This window comes from Epargyreus clarus, unplaced genomic scaffold, assembly GCF_041222505.1.
Source record: "Epargyreus clarus isolate Ecla_fem2 unplaced genomic scaffold, WU_Ecla_fem_2.2 ptg000033l, whole genome shotgun sequence".
NCBI classification, from domain to species: Eukaryota; Metazoa; Arthropoda; class Insecta; order Lepidoptera; family Hesperiidae; genus Epargyreus; species Epargyreus clarus.
This window is the reverse complement of record NW_027332238.1, coordinates 4,138,040-4,157,352: the sequence shown is the minus strand read 5'-3', so window position 1 is coordinate 4,157,352 and position 19,313 is coordinate 4,138,040. Positions and strand designations below refer to the sequence as shown.

The 19,313-nt window shown below is 38.2% G+C and overlaps 2 protein-coding genes across 3 annotated transcripts; both read left to right on the top strand.

Annotated features, from left to right (window-relative positions):
• The first annotated feature begins 909 nt into the window (after positions 1 to 909).
• On the top strand, positions 910 to 8,302 carry LOC140755546 (uncharacterized). Its single transcript, XM_073090834.1, has 9 exons — positions 910 to 1,169; positions 2,720 to 2,848; positions 3,025 to 3,600; positions 4,025 to 4,224; positions 4,790 to 4,894; positions 5,317 to 5,517; positions 6,773 to 6,884; positions 7,394 to 7,498; positions 7,919 to 8,302. Exons 1-9 carry the CDS (start codon positions 1,023 to 1,025, stop codon positions 8,072 to 8,074), a joined length of 1,731 nt encoding a protein of 576 aa, XP_072946935.1. The 5' UTR covers positions 910 to 1,022; the 3' UTR covers positions 8,075 to 8,302.
• Positions 8,303 to 9,122: 820 nt separating this feature from the next.
• On the top strand, positions 9,123 to 19,262 carry LOC140755545 (zinc finger protein 711-like). Of its 2 annotated transcripts, none has more exons than XM_073090832.1 (10): positions 9,123 to 9,390; positions 9,897 to 10,034; positions 10,572 to 11,075; positions 11,441 to 11,638; positions 12,529 to 12,647; positions 13,321 to 13,431; positions 15,861 to 16,064; positions 16,557 to 16,668; positions 17,061 to 17,165; positions 17,588 to 19,262. In XM_073090832.1, exons 1-10 carry the CDS (start codon positions 9,247 to 9,249, stop codon positions 17,765 to 17,767), a joined length of 1,815 nt encoding a protein of 604 aa, XP_072946933.1. In that variant the 5' UTR covers positions 9,123 to 9,246; the 3' UTR covers positions 17,768 to 19,262. The 2 variants fall into 2 exon arrangements, with proteins under 2 accessions (XP_072946933.1, XP_072946934.1); XM_073090833.1 differs by having other exon boundaries at positions 9,273 to 9,390; positions 9,901 to 10,034.
• Positions 19,263 to 19,313: the final 51 nt, after the last annotated feature.

Below are 19,313 nucleotides of genomic sequence, written 5' to 3'. Positions count from 1 at the left end.
GGACTAAGCTTATTGGGTTAATTACAGGTATTTACTCTTATAGGTGGCAGTTGCTATTGTGTGTTTTTTTTCGAGGGGGAAACCCTCAAAAGGTACCCGGAGCGACACGGGGTTATGTGGGACTTTTACCGCACTAAAACCCCCCGGTGGCCATTCTCAGCGCTGCGTAGAGGACTCCTGGATCTCCAAAGGAACGCGACCGGAGTCCTCTCAGCGCACTGCCCCGTCGGGCTCCGCCCAGGTGAGATTGTATCACCACACCATCTGGTGTAGGTATACGACGGAATGCGACCAAACATACCGCCGTCCTTCCCGGGGCCGCTGGCCGGGGGGTTTCGAGCTCCCACTCTTGCTGCCCGCAACCCCGAAAGCCACTTTTAGGCGTCTCTTACGACAGGCAGGGGATACCGTAGCCCTATTCTGGTCCCGGAACTACAGGACGCTACTATGTGGACTGCGTGATTGTTAGCTATAAAAGAAATGTGTGCTACACTTTAGCATATATGTACTCGGATTATTTGTGAAGTGAGTGCCATGGTAATGATTTAACCCGGAACCCTTTTCCCTCTCCCTCAGTAGGTTTATCAAAATTACGTCAAGATATTGATTTTATTCACGGTACAAGAAATGTATTTAATTTTGTTGTTTCGTGATTTTGTTACATATGGAGTCGAAAATCACGCTAAAATAACTAAAAAATAATTATTAATTTAGCTATTTTCCTATTGAGTGTGGTTACGATCATTAGGCCAACCATAAAAAAATGTAATCTAATATAATATCTCAATAAATGTAAAATTATTTATGGAACTTCTACATGAGAAAATAAAAATATGCACATACAAGGCCGTATATAAATTTTATCACGTTCTATATTTGAAAACGATGCTTACGTCACTTTGACGCAATCAACTTGACGTTTTTGTGGTCCGAGAGCTGAAAACAATATTACGCTTTATCACAAGCTTGTGTCCTTTCGTAAATATTTGTATCAATAAATACTCTAAAATTATTTGATAAACATGTCCAATAGTAAGAATTGTTCTAAAAATGATGTATGTGAAGGTTGTTTAGCGAAGGAGAAAAAATTGTCATCGATAAAGCAGTATTTACGCGTTTATCGAAAATTAATGGAAGGTGTTCTGAGTGAAGAATTATTGAATAAAATCGTAAGTTTAGACGTATTTACGAATAGATCTTAACTGTTACTAAGAATTTTATGTACAATAAATTCATATTAAATTGATGCAGCTCTAAGAAGGAAGGAATATTGTGGCCAGCCCCTAAACTTCTTCTAAGTCCGTATCATAGACAATACAAGTTTCTAGAGCAGAGCTTCAGAGCCTACAGATTATCAAGAAGTATACATATTAATGATGTGCCGAGTCGGCCATTTTTGGTATTCGAGTACTTTAGTACTCATATAAAAAAAGAATCGATTCAGTACTCGAGTCCAAAGTATTCATAAAGTACTCGAGTACTTTGCACAACATAGTCCAACAGCACGGAAGAGCAAAAAAAAAAAAAACGCCACTCACTACACAAAATTAATCAAGTTTTTACTTGTACGAGTAGTAGTTGTAGTGTACGAGTATCGTCAGTATTCGAGTATTACTGGTACTCGAGTATCACTATTGGTACTCGAGTATGCGAGTTTATGTAAGTACTCGAGTACTGACTCGAGTCGACCTGACTCGGCACATCTCTAATACATATATATCACCTATTTTTTTAAAACGCAATAGCTTTAATGTTCGCGCCATGGAAAAAATATAAAAGCTACGCTATAATTTGAAATCGTCAAACTTTATCTAAGAAAATAAAACTTGTATAGTCCGCGTAAAAGTGCTAGTCCGCTTTGAATATAGAAATGAATTTAGTCGCCATAGCAAATTGTATGACTACACCTCCTCGCAACAACTTCAGAGTGGACTTGCAGTTTGGCGCGGACTATAAAATAATAAATTTAAATAATTGCGAAATACAAATAATGTGAAACCTTACCCGTACATCATACGTTCATGAACAAAATTCTTTTTTTATATAGAATTATACTGTTGTTAGAGTATTTTAGACTCAATTACATTATTAAACAGTCTTTTTCCTTCGTATTTGATAAATATTCAGTTGTGACGCCATCACGCACATATTGTATAATGATTAGAACTTCTAATTTAAATTTTATAATTATTATTTCATAAGAACATAGAAGTGTAGTGTGGCATACTATTATTTTAATTACCCCACTTTGGTCAATAAATAGGAACGTTTTATATTCTACATCCACTTTTAAAACCATTTTATTATTTTGGCGCATGATTATTAATCAATCTATCCATCTATCTGTGTTCTGGTTTGAAGGGTGTGGGTAGGGAGACATAATTTTCCGGGGCCTATAGGCCAGTCGGACTGTGGCCGACCTCAAGGAGGAATCTAATCTTATTTGGGGTGGATTACAGATGTCCATAGGCGGCAGTAGCCACTTACCATCCACCATGCTGCGGGCTCGTCTGCTACTCCTATATTATTAAAAAAAATCTGACTGATACTGTTCAAAGATCGAAATTTAACAATGTCTAGTATGAAGACATTGTCGAATCACGAACTTTGGATAGATTGATTATCAATAACGGGCGTGAAATGATATTTTTATATAAGAAGAGTCGTTACTTCAACACGAACAGTGTTGCCATCTATTTAAAAAATACCCATTTTTCAGAATAAATCCCAAGTACCTTTGATGTGTTGGGAATGTCGCAGTCTTTTGCGAAATGCGCAAAAATTCCAAAAAAAGGCGAAGTTGGCGTACGAGACGTTAGAAAAGGGAATTGATTCGCTTGAAAATACGGTAATTTTCCTAACCCAAAACGAATATATATCTCTCCATTTTTAGTATTAATAAACAAAGGTTTCATATTTTAATGCAACCTCTAGTATTTTGTGACACCCTCTCAAAGCATCACATATTGCTTATATTTTCTTATAAGTTTCGTGTGTATTGTACAATAAATAAATTTTCTCCAGATTAATCCTGCAAATGATTCCATAATAATCAAGTTTAAAACCGACGGCCCTATTGTCGAAATATCATACGATAAAAACGCAGAAGACATTCTCTTAAACCAAAGCGATGAAATCAAAAACGAAGGACCAGAAAACATAAAAACTGAATGCGAAAATGAGGTAGTGGTCAAAGATGAGAAAGATATCGACGATATTAAACATGAAGATAATAGTGATACGGAATATGGTATTGATTTTTACCCTGAGGACTTAAAACACACAGCTAGTACAGAATCTGAAGGTGCGGTCAAAAAAGAAATAGATAGAAAACTAAGCAGACGACTCGGTGTTGAAAAACGTAAACGGTCTTTAAAAGCGAAATACAATAAAATCGTTAAGAGCGATAATGACGGGCTTAAATTAGTTTCGAAAATTCGTAAAAGAGTCGAAATAGATGAGGAGGGTAGGCAACGTGTGTTGGACAAGTTTCGGAAACGCGGTATGTATGTAAAGGCGATTTATAAGTGCGAAACTTGTGTGGCGGGGTTTTATAAGATGGACCGATACGAGTTGCATATGACGAAATATCATTCAGAAGTGAGTATCTTAAATGCCGATGACGTGAAAACTATCTGTAAAGGTTGTAGAACCCTTTGTGGTTCGACTCTGGTGGTACCACCGCCACACCTATTTCTGTTATAACAGCAGTGTAGCGCTGCTGTGTTCTGGATTGGGTGTTGTAAGGGAGTCCTCCTGATGGTAAGCGGCTTGCCGTCCATGGACATCTGTGAACTACTCCAGTTAAGATTAGATTCCTACCTGAGGTCAACTACAAGTACGCCGCTATCCTTGAGGACTAAGCTGGAGCTAAGCTTTAGGCCTCTAAAAAGTTCAACCTTCAAACCAGAACACAGCATCGCTTAACACTGCTGTTATAACAGAAATAGGTGTGGCGGTGGTGCCGCCGGAGTCGAACCACAGAGGGTTCTTTATAAATAATAGTGAAATTGTATTTCCCCAGTCAAGCGCATACGAATGTGACATATGTGGGGTTCGTAAGGCCAGTAAGGGACAACTATCTATGCATATCAATGAGCACAAGTACAAATATGTTTGTTCGCTGTGTAACTATGAGTGTTTGAAGAAGTCACAGTTCTACTACCACATGGATTACGCACACCAGCGGGCAGTGGAGTGCCTTGAGTGCCGGCGAATATTCCTGTAAGTAAACAAGGTTATAGTTTATAATAAAAATATTTATTGATACAAATACTCATTATTATCACAGTTTTCTGCAAAGTTAAAACATAACTTACTTGTAGGAATAATTAATTAGCATTAGTTTCTTAATTCATATAGGTAATGCCACAAATTTTGTGGTAATGCTGTTAGTATCTTGGTTGGGTGCAATTCCTCGGAGCAGTGATTTGGCTCATTTATTTTAGTGTTAATTTTTGTTTCTAAAAATTGTATTGTAATTATTTCATAACGTTACTTTTTTGACCCATTAGTGATAGTCTGCGTACTTAAAAGTAGCTAAATGGTGTGTAAATCTAAGTTGATTCTATAGGCAGCGGGCCGCAGTTTGTCCACATAGAAATAACAACGAAAGTCTACAAAGAAAAAAGTATTCGTAGCATAAAGTTCGAATTTTAACGAACATTACATATGTATCAAAATTGTTTATATATATCGAAACTGTTTATAGAAACGTTTATAATATTTTCTGTAACGAAATATTAATTTGGCAGAGGTGTATAAAGATATGATTTATGATTTCTTGCAGATTTAAAGAGTTTTATAAGCACTATAATGATATGCACAGGTGTGTCATATGCGACTACTGTGGCTTCAAGGCCCTTAAGAAGCAACGACTTATTAGACATATCAGGTACATAGATTTAGATACTTTTTAATGGTGGTAGAACCCTCTGTGGTTCGACTCCGGCAGCACCACCGCCACACCTGGTTCTGTTATAACCTCAGATAGGATTAGATATTCCTACCTGAGGTCGGCCACAGATACGCCGCTACCCCTGAGGACTAAGCTGGAACGCCTCGGAAAAGTCTATCTCCCGTACCACACCCTTCAAACCGGAACACAGCAGAGCCTAACACTGCTGTTATTAGGTAGAAATAGGTGTGGCGGTGGTGCCGCCGGAGTCGAACCACAAAGGGTTCTACTACCTTTATCTAAGCAAGCATTGCATAAATTAACATTTTTACCTATCACAAAAAGTGCACAACGCCAGTAAAGAAGTGTTCACTTCAAAAAACTGTAATTTTTACTTAAAATTATTAAAATGTTTGCAGAATACAGCACAGCGAAAATATTTGTAAGTTCTGCAATAAGAGGTACGCGAAGTATCACTCAATGATACGACATATAAACCTGAGACACATGAAGAAAGCTCCCGAGGAGTGTTACTGTGTGGAGTGTAATAAGCAATTCGATAATCTTATACAATACAAGTATCATCTTGCTACGAGTGTGAAGCATGTGCCGAAAAAGAGGTGAGTTGTATCCTAATTGTAAGGCGGTCCCTAGACCTACAATAACATTGTACAATACTTTTTATTGTATGATAAGATTGAAAGGCGCTCTGAATCTTAACGATTGATTATTTTATATTAATAAGAGTTTATGCAATTGCTGGTTTGCTGGTGAGTAGCAACTATATGTATTGCACAATAATACGAACTGCATAATGCTTTCCTGTTCATTCGGAGAATAGTATTGATTGGAAAGTGTAGACTACACGATGCAATTGAAAAATAGGGTGCAATAAAAATTAAACTCACTCAACTTTCAGTCAATCAATGTGCAATTTTATTGCACAATTCGCAATATTGCACAATATAATTGACCGTTTAGGCAGACTTTCAGGGCATATTCCCAATAAAATACTTTAAAAAATATTTTATGATAAGCTTTATTTAATTGCTGGTGAGTAGCAATCTAGCTACTAGGGGAACTATATAGAAATAAAGAAAGATATGTTATTTAGAGAATTAAGATGTCATAGAATGGATTGTCAAAGAAAATAAAGATTGGAGCTGTTATTGTATCTTTTATTATATAACATAGCGTTTCAGGAATAATCAGCTTACATAACTGATATTATTAATGCGAATGTGAGTTTGTTTGTTTGTTACACTTTCACGCATTAATTACGGAGCCAATTGTCCTGAAATTTTGTACACACTTTGACAGGGGCTTAGAAAAGGGCAAGGTATAGTCCGCGTCAAACCGCTAGTCCGCTCCGAATATAGAAACGAGTCACGTCGCAATTGTAAGTTGTAGATATCAGCGGGGTTGTGACAGCGCGGCAAAACGCCTTCGATTTCAAAAAATAACACTCGTTATTAATATTCAATCTATCTAAAATTTACCTACGATAGAAATTTGACAATATCTAGTATGTGAATTTTGCAGCTGGTAGAACCCTTTGTAGTTCGACTCCGGCGGCACCACCGCCACACCTATTTCTGTTATAACAGCAGTGTTAAAGGCTGCTCTGTTTTGGTTTGTAGGGTGTGGTAAGGGAGACATACTTTTCAGAGGCGTTCCCGCTTAGTCCCCAGGGGTAGCGGCGCATCTGATGCCGACCTCCGATAGGAATATCTAATCCTATCTGGAGTTGATTGGCAGTAGCCACTTACCATCAGGTGCACTGTATGCTCATCTGTTACTCCTATATAATAAAAAGGCTAAACATACAATAGATTGATTATAAACTACTGGCCATAAAATGCAATTTAATTTCAGCTTTCCCTGTCCTGAGTGTAACAAGGAATACGCCCGACCGACCGCAATGAAGAACCATTATAGACACGTACATTTGAAGAAAACTAGTTTTTACTGTAATCTATGTTCTAGGGTAAGTGGTTAGCATTTGGTAATGTTAAATTGTCATATTGTTATTCATCAACCCATCCGTCCCACTGCTGGGCACTAGTTTCCTTACGAAGCAGCAGCCATGGCATTGAGCTGGTCAAGTGAATATTGTTAAATGAAATCCAGTGAATTGAAATAAAATTTGTTGATTATGTATAGGCCCGCGGAGGCACTTACAAATTGTTACAATATTTTTTTTTTTATACTACTACCGGATGGGAACGCGAACTTAACTGAGAAGATCCGTGAAAACTCAGTGGGTTTTTTTATAATTATTATTACTCTTTTTCTTTTTTAGACACACTGTTTTCCCTTTGCTGACTGATTGCTTTAGAACTCTCAGGCATGTAGGTTACCAAGCGACGTTCTCCTTATATTTTTAATACGCTCATTTTGAAAATCAGAGAATTCAAATATTCGCCCCCCAATTAAGTTGATCAGCCTGAATTACATAAAAAATATTTTAATTTTAATATTTGCTTGTATTTTCAGTATTTCCTGAATGGTTTCAGACTTCGCACGCACACAGCGACCTATCACAATAAGATACATCCGCCAAAGAATAAAATATGTTCTTATTGTGGTCGGGGTTTTCAGGTGAGTTTGAGTTGTGACGTAAAACTATGCGTGGTCTGATATAATCCGCGCCAAATTGCTAGACCGCTCTGAATATATATAGAAACGAATATTGAAATAACTTACAACTCAGCGTTTTGTGGTTCATCCAATTTCAAAGGTATCTTTCTATTTTACTTATCAAAGACTGTAGCAAAGTACATAGTATAAAAATAGTTGTATTTAGAGAGAAACGATGTAATTTTATTGTTTATACTTTTCCGAGGCATGGGACCTTAGTCCTCAGGAGTAGCGACGCATCTGTGGCCGACCTCAGGTAGGAATCTTAACCTATCTGGGGTTGATTACAGATGTCCATGGGCGTACCCACTTACCATCAGATGGGCTGCATGCTTGTCTGTTATTTCTTTATCGTAACAAAACCTTTATGTATGTTCACAGACGAACCGCATCCTAGACAACCACATCCGCACACACACAGGGGAACGACCGTTCGGATGTGACCACTGTACCGCCACCTTCGCACAGAAGCCAGCACTTGTTAGCCATACGAGAGCTATACATAAAGTACATATGAAATATTCTGATAGTGTATAATTTTTAATACTAAGTCGTTATCTACAACCTTCAAAAGGTGTAGATAGAGGAGGGGATGGGCGGGAGATTAAGCAAAGGTATTTAAGCAAGTAATAAAAGAATCTACAAACAGAAGAAATTTTATTTTTCGACGAACTTGAAATTCACTATGTATTCCGGACACCTCATATATGTAAATTGTAAAAATGACAATAAAAATTTCGTTGATTAAATTATTTTTATTTTATATCACTGTTTATTTTCTGAAATATTCCTTATGTAGGCTTATATAAATCGTTTGTTATAGTTAACGTACATATAACTTAAATTAAATGTATAATATTTTGTTTAAGTAAAAATCTTTGATAACTTTATTGTAATTATGAAATATTTGTTTATATATTTAATTACTCTTTATTAACCACGTTAAAAACAGTGTGGTGCAAAAGGCGGACTTAATGCTAAATATATTTATAATTTGTTTAAATAATAATTATAATAGTCACATTTAAAGTGTCCATTGATATAAAATAAAATAATAATGCTTACGAGTCATGTTTTTATAGATTTTCCCGTATAAAGGGAAAATAAATAAACTGTAATATGGCAACATTCATAAAATATCTATTTTCTTTGACACTGACAGAAAAAACAAAATATCTTTACAGCTTGACACTTAGTGTGCAAAACTATCGATCGATTATAAGCTATGGAGTAACAATAAAATCGATACTGTCTAAAAATATACGATACGTCTTGTTTTCAAACACGAGCAACCCGACTACCTATAATAATTATATGAAAAGGGGTTAAGCCTATGAAAATAGATAAAGGCACTTTTGCATTTTAATGTATCCATTGTCTTACCACATAATATAGGGTGTCAACTCGTATTTAAATTCAACAAGCTATTGAAAATTAAGATGTAATGCATGTCAAATAATAACACATACATACATACACTCGAAAAAACTGTAATAAAAGTGCAATTGGTAAGAAATCGATTGTTTTACTATCGATATTCGTCTATCAATCGACAACACTATTGACACTTGACAGGCTCCATAACCATATCGGCCATTTTGCAATACAATCTTTATGGAGCCACTAATAATAAGTTCTGAATTTAAATTTCATAATTTAGATGTTATAAAAATATAAATCGTTTTACTTCTTGTAAAGTAAGTGTTAAAATGGATGTTATTTTCGAAGGCGATATAAAAAAGTTGTGTTGTACATGCCTTAGTAGCGAGCGTAAATTATTTCAACTCTGCAAAATAGATGAAGGTGTAAATAATTTATATTGGCTACTTTCAAGCGATGCGGAGGCTTACAAAGTGAGTATTTTATATAATATTCTTCTAAACTTATTTTAAGTGCGACCTACTAAAAACGCCGAAAAGTTATGTATCCTAAAAGATTTGCGATACTTTCACTATGAAATTATATTAATGACATTTTAATTAATATACTGAGCTTAACTGCCTTTAACATTTTTTCTTATAAGATTGAAGTAGTAATTTGCCATCATCATCATCAATCCATCACTGTCCTACAGCTGGGCACGGGTCTCCTCTCAGAATGAGGATTAGGCCATAGTCCACAGCGCTGGACAAGTGCGTATTGGTAGACTTCACATACCTTTGAAAACTTTTTCCTTTGTTTTAACATGTTTTCCTTCACCATTTAAGCAAGTAATAATTTTCAATACACATAACTTTGAAAAATCTGAGATAAATGCCTGGGATTAGACCCTCGAACCTATTGATCAAGAGGCCGAGTTTCTTAACTACTAGGCTATCACTAATCATAACAATAATAATTACACATAATTTCATTCTAGGAAGGTTTTTTCACGGAGCCAGTAAACCTCTACATATGCTGGGAGTGCAAGGCTCTCATGTCCAGGATATGTGGCTTCAGGAAGCAAGCTTGTAATGCTCAGAAAATACTATCTGGTGTGGAGGATGGCAGAACTGATGTGAGATGCTTAAGATATTCAAAATAATTGAATTATTTATTATATTGAAGGCAGTAGAAGTCTGTGTTCTCGTGCGGCACCACACCACACCTATTTCGGTTATAACAGCAGTATAGCGCTGTTGTGTTCTGGTTTGAAGAGGGATGGGAGATATACTTTTCGGAGGTATTGGACTTACTGCTGTGGGTAGTGGTGTATCTGTGGCCGACCTCAGATAGGAGTTATCTAATCTGGGGTTGATTACAGATGTCCATGTGCACTAGCTAATCACTGTGAGCTAGACTGCATGCTCGTCTGCTATTCCTATATTATACAAACAAAATTATGTCTCCCTTACCACCCTTCAAACAAGAATGTTTGCTACTCCTATATTATTAAAAAAGAATGTCTTCTTTATCACATCCTTTAATCCAGAACACAGCAGCGCTACACTGCTGTTATTAAAGAAATAGGTGTGGCGGTGTTGCCGCCGGAGTCAAACCACAAAGGATACCACCTGCTTAATGTTTATTCAATTGTTCACCTTATTCCTTTCAGATGACATATATAAAGCCCTTATCAAAACTGAGTGTTAACAACAAAACTACATACGACCAAGCATTTATATGTAATAAGGAACCGATACAGAACTATATATTTATCGACTGTGGAATAATAGTAGATAATGTTAAGGCAGAAAGCGAGGAAGACCTACCATTGTCAGAGTTGAATAAACAGCCTGAAACATCTCAAGTTAAAATTGAGGTTACCCACAGATCAAATGATTTGGAAATAATTGAAAGTTCTGAAAAAAATTCACAGATTTCAAGTCCTAGTAAGAAAAGGATTGCGTTACGACGACAGCGTAAAGTTGATCCGTTCTCAGAGGAATACAGAAAGTATTATAAAACAGCTCAAATGAGTTTAGAAGAAGTTTTAGAGGCAAGAGAGAAGAAAAAGCTAGACCCTGAATATGTGGATGCACCGAATAAATGTGAATCTTGTGTCGAAGGGTATAAGAGTGAGAGTAACTTTGAAAAACATAAGCTATTACATGTTATGGTAAGTTTATTGAAGAACTTTGATAGAGAATGTAGTACTCGTTGTGAAGGCACTACCGTCACACCTATTTATTTTATAACAGCAGTGTTAAGCGTTGCTGTGGTCGGGTTTAAAGGGTGTGGACCATGTGGGGTGTGTCGCTAGATTCACTATCTATATTTGACTGTCAACTGACAACTGTGAAAAATTCCATGGACCATTTTGCAATACAAGGTTTATCGAGTCAAAAATAATAAGTATTGAATTTTAATTTAAATATTGGAAAAAAAACAGCTTCACACTAAAAATTGGTGTGGTGGTGATACCTCTCCCAACCCTACTTCTATCACCTTTCAATATAATTAATAAGCTAATTTATATTCCAGAAATCCAACAGAGTCCAGTGTTCAATCTGTCTGACCTACGTGAGGAATATAGAAATAGCGGAGCACAGAAGGAAGCATTTTGAGAAGTTTTGCTGTAACTACTGTACGTTTTCCTCGTGGAATGTGTTGGAGGTGCTACGTCATTTGAAAAGCAGTCATGATATGAAGGATGTGGTGTTGCCTAAACGGTGGAAGAAGGTGAGTAGGGGAAATATTTGAGCAAATTGTGGGTTAACACATCAAATACTTTTATACTTTTCCGAGGCATTCCAGCTTAGTTCTCCAAGGTACCGGCGCATCAGTGCCGACGTCAGGTAGGAATATCTAATCCTATCTGGGGTTGATTACAGATGTCCATCGGCGGCAGTAGCCACTTACCATCAGGTGGACTGTATGCTCGTCTGCTACTCCTATATTATAAAAAAAAGATTAGTCAAGTTTGTATGTAGACTAAAGTCAGGATTTCGGTTTTAGTATAAATATTGTACTGGTTCGGTTAGTACAAATATAATACAAATCTGTTCACTACTGTCCTACCCGCACGACGTCCACACTAAGAGTGACGTACCAGATCAACTGACAGCTAACTCGATGTCGCCAGATGCGCACCACTACCGCACGTCATACTAGTACTCGTATCTATGTTTAGTGTCTAATTATGCGGGTACTTACTAATACACTACAAATATATTGAACTTTTATAATAACACATGATAAACAATTCTAACTATAATTGTTATTTGGGCTATATGGGTATACCATTATAGGGGTATTTTAATTTTTTGTGCTTACTGTTAAGTTTCTTACTTACCCTAAACTTTACCTTTAGGTATTTTAAAGGTAAAGGGGACCCATGCGCAGGACCCCAAACATAATAGGGCTCCCAAAAAGCCAATATATTTTCTTACGCGACATGCTTAGATTTACTTTCAACCTTTCTTATTGAATTTTCAAACCTGGTTTTTGTTTTTCCGAAGTTGCCCCCGAGGTTTTGCGTGCTCAAGGGCCCCGGCATCCTTTAAAACGGCCCTACAAGTGAGCATAATATCTACTGCAATATCCCAAAATATTTATTTATTTTATTTCAGGGTGAAAGAAAGACTCCGTTCATTAAAAACCCAGGGTCTAGACCCAGGCTGAACAAACCAATGCTGGACAAGCCAACCGCTCTGGGCTACAGGTGTTCCGACTGCGACCAGCATTTTGAGTGAGTTCTATACAACATTTGTTTTTATTCAAATTCAATGTTTATTTGCTAGAACACTGTTATTATCGAGATGTAGCGACTTCCCGCTACTCGTCAAGAGATGGCGCTGCTGAATCACGCTATCGTAGTTTTCTATAGTCTGATTCATAATTAGGTGTCCAAAATGTAAACAAAGGTGTTGTCCTATCAAGAAAATATGTTTCAAATGGTAGTTTCTTATTTATGACAATATTAAATTAATACAACAATAATAAAATAATAATCTAAATAAATTAAGATCAATTAAAATTTTCTAATATTTATATTACCTCAATTTCGTTCCATACAGTAATAATAATAAAAAACAAGGTTTATGGTAGAAAATTAAAATGTGATAATGGTAACACAATCGGAACCCAAGACATTTCTTGTGCAGTCATTTTTAAGTTTCGTAGCTGATGTTAATTATTTTCGTGATTGTAATCAAACTCGAATGTATTATCGTTTTCATAGCGCGTTTGTTAAATTGTGAATAATTGTAAAGTTTTAGTTTTTTGTTGAGTTTGTTAAAGTTTTTGTTTCTTGTTAATTTTGACGGTGACATTTGTTTGTTTACATTTTGGACACCTAATTATGAATCAGACTATAAACGTCTTTCGACATCTATACATCTATATAAAATAACTATTTTTAGAGATAAAAAGCAAAGATGGATGCATGTGCAAAAGTGTCATCGGGAGGGATTCAAGTGTGATTCTTGTGGGAAACGGTTCGCGTTCAAACATATCTTGCAGAAGCACGAACGGTGAGTTGTTGTTTTTTTTTTTGGCAACATTATATTCTGAAAAAAATAAAGTCCTCATTTAAACTGTAAACTGTCATTTTTGGTATGTTTTTTATTTTGCTCGGGTTTTTATTGAAATGAAATATATCCTTATTTTGTGAATAATTGAACTATTAAAAAATTAAGCTCGTTTTAATTATTTTAAAATTCAGAGTTAAATATGACCATACATTTTTTTCGAAGATTTATTGTTAATTCTTTAAAGCTGCAGACATGAATTTTAAATGAATAGAAATTGATCTTGAATTTGAGACTTACTTGGTATTACATCGTTTAATTTTTATATTTGTTCGTCTCCATTTACTTGAGAGAAGTAAAACTTCTATATTGCCTATTCGGGTAAACATTTCTTTTTAACTAATTTTCAATGAAAACATTCTGTCACTATTTAATGTGCACACTCCGTGTGCCAAGTGCGGCAAGATGGTGCAGGTGGCATTGCTCGCCACGCACGGTGTCTGTAGATGTGAATAGAGCTTTAACAAACAAACAAACAGAGCAGAGCGCACTGCCCGTAGGATCCACGCTGGCCCGCCGGCGCGCACTCCGTGTGCCAAGTGCGGCAAGATGGTGCAGGTGGCATTGCTCGCCACGCACGGTGTCTGTAGATGTGAATAGAGCTTTAACAAACAAACAAACAGAGCAGAGCGCACTGCCCGTAGGATCCACGCGGGCCCGCCGGCGCGCACTCCGTGTGCCAAGTGCGGCAAGATGGTGCAGGTGGCATTGCTCGCCACGCACGGTGTCTGTAGATGTGAATAGAGCTTTAACACACAAACAAACAGAGCAGAGCGCACTGCCCGTAGGATCCACGCGGGCCCGCCGGCGCGCACTCCGTGTGCCAAGTGCGGCAAGATGGTGCAGGTGGCATTGCTCGCCACGCACGGTGTCTGTAGATGTGAATAGAGCTTTAACACACAAACAAACAGAGCAGAGCGCACTGCCCGTAGGATCCACGCGGGCCCGCCGGCGCGCACTCCGTGTGCCAAGTGCGGCAAGATGGTGCAGGTGGCATTGCCCGCCACGCACGGTGTCTGTAGATGTGAATAGAGCTTTAACACACAAACAAACAGAGCAGAGCGCACTGCCCGTAGGATCCACGCGGGCCCGCCGGCGCGCACTCCGTGTGCCAAGTGCGGCAAGATGGTGCAGGTGGCATTGCTCGCCACGCACGGTGTCTGTAGATGTGAATAGAGCTTTAACACACAAACAAACAGAGCAGAGCGCACTGCCCGTAGGATCCACGCGGGCCCGCCGGCGCGCACTCCGTGTGCCAAGTGCGGCAAGATGGTGCAGGTGGCATTGCTCGCCACGCACGGTGTCTGTAGATGTGAATAGAGCTTTAACAAACAAACATACAGAGCAGAGCGCACTGCCCGTAGGATCCACGCGGGCCCGCCGGCGCGCACTCCGTGTGCCAAGTGCGGCAAGATGGTGCAGGTGGCATTGCTCGCCACGCACGGTGTCTGTAGATGTGAATAGAGCTTTAACAAACAAACATACAGAGCAGAGCGCACTGCCCGTAGGATCCACGCGGGCCCGCCGGCGCGCACTCCGTGTGCCAAGTGCGGCAAGATGGTGCAGGTGGCATTGCTCGCCACGCACGGCGTCTGTAGATGTGAATAGAGCTTTAACAAACAAACATACAGAGCAGAGCGCACTGCCCGTAGGATCCACGCGGGCCCGCCGGCGCGCACTCCGTGTGCCAAGTGCGGCAAGATGGTGCAGGTGGCATTGCTCGCCACGCACGGTGTCTGTAGATGTGAATAGAGCTTTAACAAACAAACATACAGAGCAGAGCGCACTGCCCGTAGGATCCACGCGGGCCCGCCGGCGCGCACTCCGTGTGCCAAGTGCGGCAAGATGGTGCAGGTGGCATTGCTCGCCACGCACGGTGTCTGTAGATGTGAATAGAGCTTTAACAAACAAACATACAGAGCAGAGCGCACTGCCCGTAGGATCCACGCGGGCCCGCCGGCGCGCACTCCGTGTGCCAAGTGCGGCAAGATGGTGCAGGTGGCATTGCTCGCCACGCACGGTGTCTGTAGATGTGAATAGAGCTTTAACAAACAAACAAACAGAGCAGAGCGCACTGCCCGTAGGATCCACGCGGGCCCGCCGGCGCGCACTCCGTGTGCCAAGTGCGGCAAGATGGTGCAGGTGGCATTGCTCGCCACGCACGGTGTCTGTAGATGTGAATAGAGCTTTAACAAACAAACAAACAGAGCAGAGCGCACTGCCCGTAGGATCCACGCTGGCCCGCCGGCGCGCACTCCGTGTGCCAAGTGCGGCAAGATGGTGCAGGTGGCATTGCTCGCCACGCACGGTGTCTGTAGATGTGAATAGAGCTTTAACAAACAAACAAACAGAGCAGAGCGCACTGCCCGTAGGATCCACGCGGGCCCGCCGGCGCGCACTCCGTGTGCCAAGTGCGGCAAGATGGTGCAGGTGGCATTGCTCGCCACGCACGCTCGCCTGCACGAGCCGCGCGCGCAGTACTCGTGCGCCGCCTGCAACAAGCGCTTCGTGTCGCGCGAGTCCTACCAGGTGCACCTCAAGTACACGCTCGTGCACGCTAAAGTTGACGTCCTCAAGTAAGTCGTAGCTTTACTATGTTATTGTAATTAATGTTGACACTGTGTTAACATAAATTAACGAAGTTAACCACGTTAGCATCATTAGCGACGTTTACAAAATGTACGCCAATAAACATCATTAAACTTTTGTACGAAATTAACCTAGATACCGAAATTAACGAAGTTAACCATATTACCGTCCTTAATCTATTTAGCAAATATAGTCGTCACCTTTAAGTTGTCAACATAAAAAAGTTAAAACAAGTTGACGAAGTTATCTAAGCAAAAGTATCAAGTTACCGAAGTTATCCAAGTTATGCAGAACTTTATATAGGATGTTCCTAATTAGTAAAGAAGTTTAGTATACAGGAGTTCATTACCGGTTAAATTATACATATAAGAATCGGTTTTAATTCTGCTGTGCTGTGCTCTGATTTATTTTGAAGACTACAATTATCAACTTTTGCGCATTTAATTCAATTTTTTTTTATATATAAACATTATGTTTAGGTTCAAATGTACGATGTGTGAAAAAGGGTTTCGGACACAGATAGAACTACAGGACCACGTGAACTACAGTCATATGGGGAAAACACTGTACAAGTGCAACATATGTGATAAGGTTCGTAAAATAAACTTGAAATTGGGTAAAATTTCCTAGATATGGGCCGTGGTATTTAATTCTGAATGTAAATCAAATGCTTTAGTATATGTTTCTTGTTTACACATAGAAAACAGACATTCGCCTTAAAACATTTCAAATTTTCATTGGTATAAGTTACAGGAATATAAGAAAATGCTGCTATCTATTATTATAATTTGTCCCAGAGTTATAAACTGTCAAAGAAGTTGCACTTCGCTTGACTAAATATAATATAATTCTATGTGGCAGTAAGTCGGCATCGTCAATTTCTTATAACAATGTGTGTAACAATTAAATTCATCGATCTCTTTTCCAATTTTGCGTACGCAAGCTTACGGAATCTGAAAGTTAACGTATAAAGTTTTTTGCAGCCATTTTCAAGCCATAAGAGCCACGCCAGACACGTCCGGTACACGCACAAAGGTGTCACGGAGAAAAAGGACAAAATATGCCAGCAATGTGGAAAGGCCTTTACTGTAACTATCTCTATTAACCTCTACTTATATTGTGAACTCTGTTGTGTGAAGGAAATAATGATAAATATTTCGTTGATAGCTAACTATTTTATCAACTAACTATTTATCATTATTTTCATTTACTTAATAATTTATTACTTTTCATTACAAAATTTGAACAATAAATCTTGCAACTGAATTTTTAACATCTTAACCCTAACAAATTGTGCTGAAATTTAGCATAAACATTTGGTTTGAATGACAGTGCATAATTAGCTTAGTGACGTCATTCTAAATCCAATATGGCGGACGCTCTATTGTGGCATCCAATTTTTACGCGCCCTAGTAGTAGGAATGTCTAATAAAATAATTATCTGAAAATTCAAAACCCAAATGACATTAATAAAAGCTTGCTCTAAAAAACTTTTTAATATATTTTTCAGAATAAGAAAAGTTTACGCGAGCACGAACGAATACACACGGGAGAGCGCCCTCTGTCGTGTGATATATGTGATGCGACGTTTCGACAAAGTGCGTCGCTGTTCACGCACAAGAAGAGAGTTCACAATGTGTACCCGGTGAAGCCGACCGTACGGGTGGAGAAGAGGAGTGAAGCCAGTTAACTAACTTGGATTCCTGAGATCAAAGGCGCCGTCAGGATTATGAGGCATCTGCACCTAAACATACTATTAATCGTTCAATACAAAATATAGAATCTAAAATATGTATACCCCTTTACAAATGTCTGGTCCTGGTGACCTTTTTTAGCTGATAAATACACATTTCTTTCACAAATACAGATTTCTTCGCTTATATACACTCTTTCCGGACAGGGGAATACAATTGCACCCCCTTCCGCCTACCTACCGGCGCCCATGTCTGGGATACGGTCAACCGCAATGTTGTTAAGGACACATATGGAGTGCACCATGAGCTAGTATAAACTCAGTTTCTTTTAAAATTATGTTTTTGGAGCATTTGAAAAACAAATCCAAGTGCAGTTTTGTGTGGTACGAATTTGCGCGCGCCAATTCGACACACAATCATTTTATTTCAATTAATTAAGCTTATGAAGTATAACTTCTCTATAGTGTGTAAATAACTACACGCATAAGAAGTATGTATAACTTCTCTTGGACGTTCATAAATACACAAACGCTTCTCGACATTGACTGAATCTGTTGCGATGGCTGGTAATGCAAGCGCCCCATTCGTGTGATATATGCGACGCGACGTTTCGTCAAAGCGCGTCGCTGATCACAAACAAGAAGAGAGTGCACAATGTGTACAGGAGACGAATGAAGATCGTTAAAGTAATCTACATTGCTCGGATACAGTCAAACTAAAGTCGCTAAAAACAAAATCGAAGTGTACCATGTGCTAGTATAAACTCATTATATTTTAAACATTATATTTTTGCGTTTTAAATACAAATCTAAGTTTAGTTTTGTGTTGTATGACTTCGCGCGCTCCAATGTGAAACATGAAATCATTTTATTTTCAATTATTTGCACCCAAGAAGTATAACTTCTCATGTGTGTATATAAGTACACAAACTTCTTTTAAAGAAAAATAAAAAGCATAAACTTTATATATTCAATTTTTAAGATTATAGCTATGATCACAATAGTACAATAATAATATAGTCACAATGTTAGTTACCGTACTTCACCGAAACGTCTTTACCGATTTTCACCAAATCTTATATGCATATTCAGTAGGTCTGAGAATCGGCTACTATCCATTTTTCATACCCCTAAGTGATAAGGGTTGTTCACCCTTAACAATTTTCTATTTAAATGGCAACACAACGTTTGCCGGGTTAGCTAGTAATCAATATAATGTGGTCTGCCTGTATCATAATGTTCTAACTGTATGTATATTAATGTTTAATTAAAAATAGTGTGTTACATGTAAAAAAAAATATATTAGGTATTTACTTTATAAATTTGTTTGTTATCCAAAATATTTGTTTTTTAATTTTTAAAATAGCTGTTTGTGAAATTGTTTTTTGTTACATTTTATAGCTAGTTTATTAGTGCAGGTAAACATAATGATATTGTATAGGTTTTTAATATCAACAAAGATTTTCTGAATAAATTTTCTGGAAAAATATCACCGTTCAAATGAGTTTTATTTCATTTTATTACTCAAATTCATCATCAAATC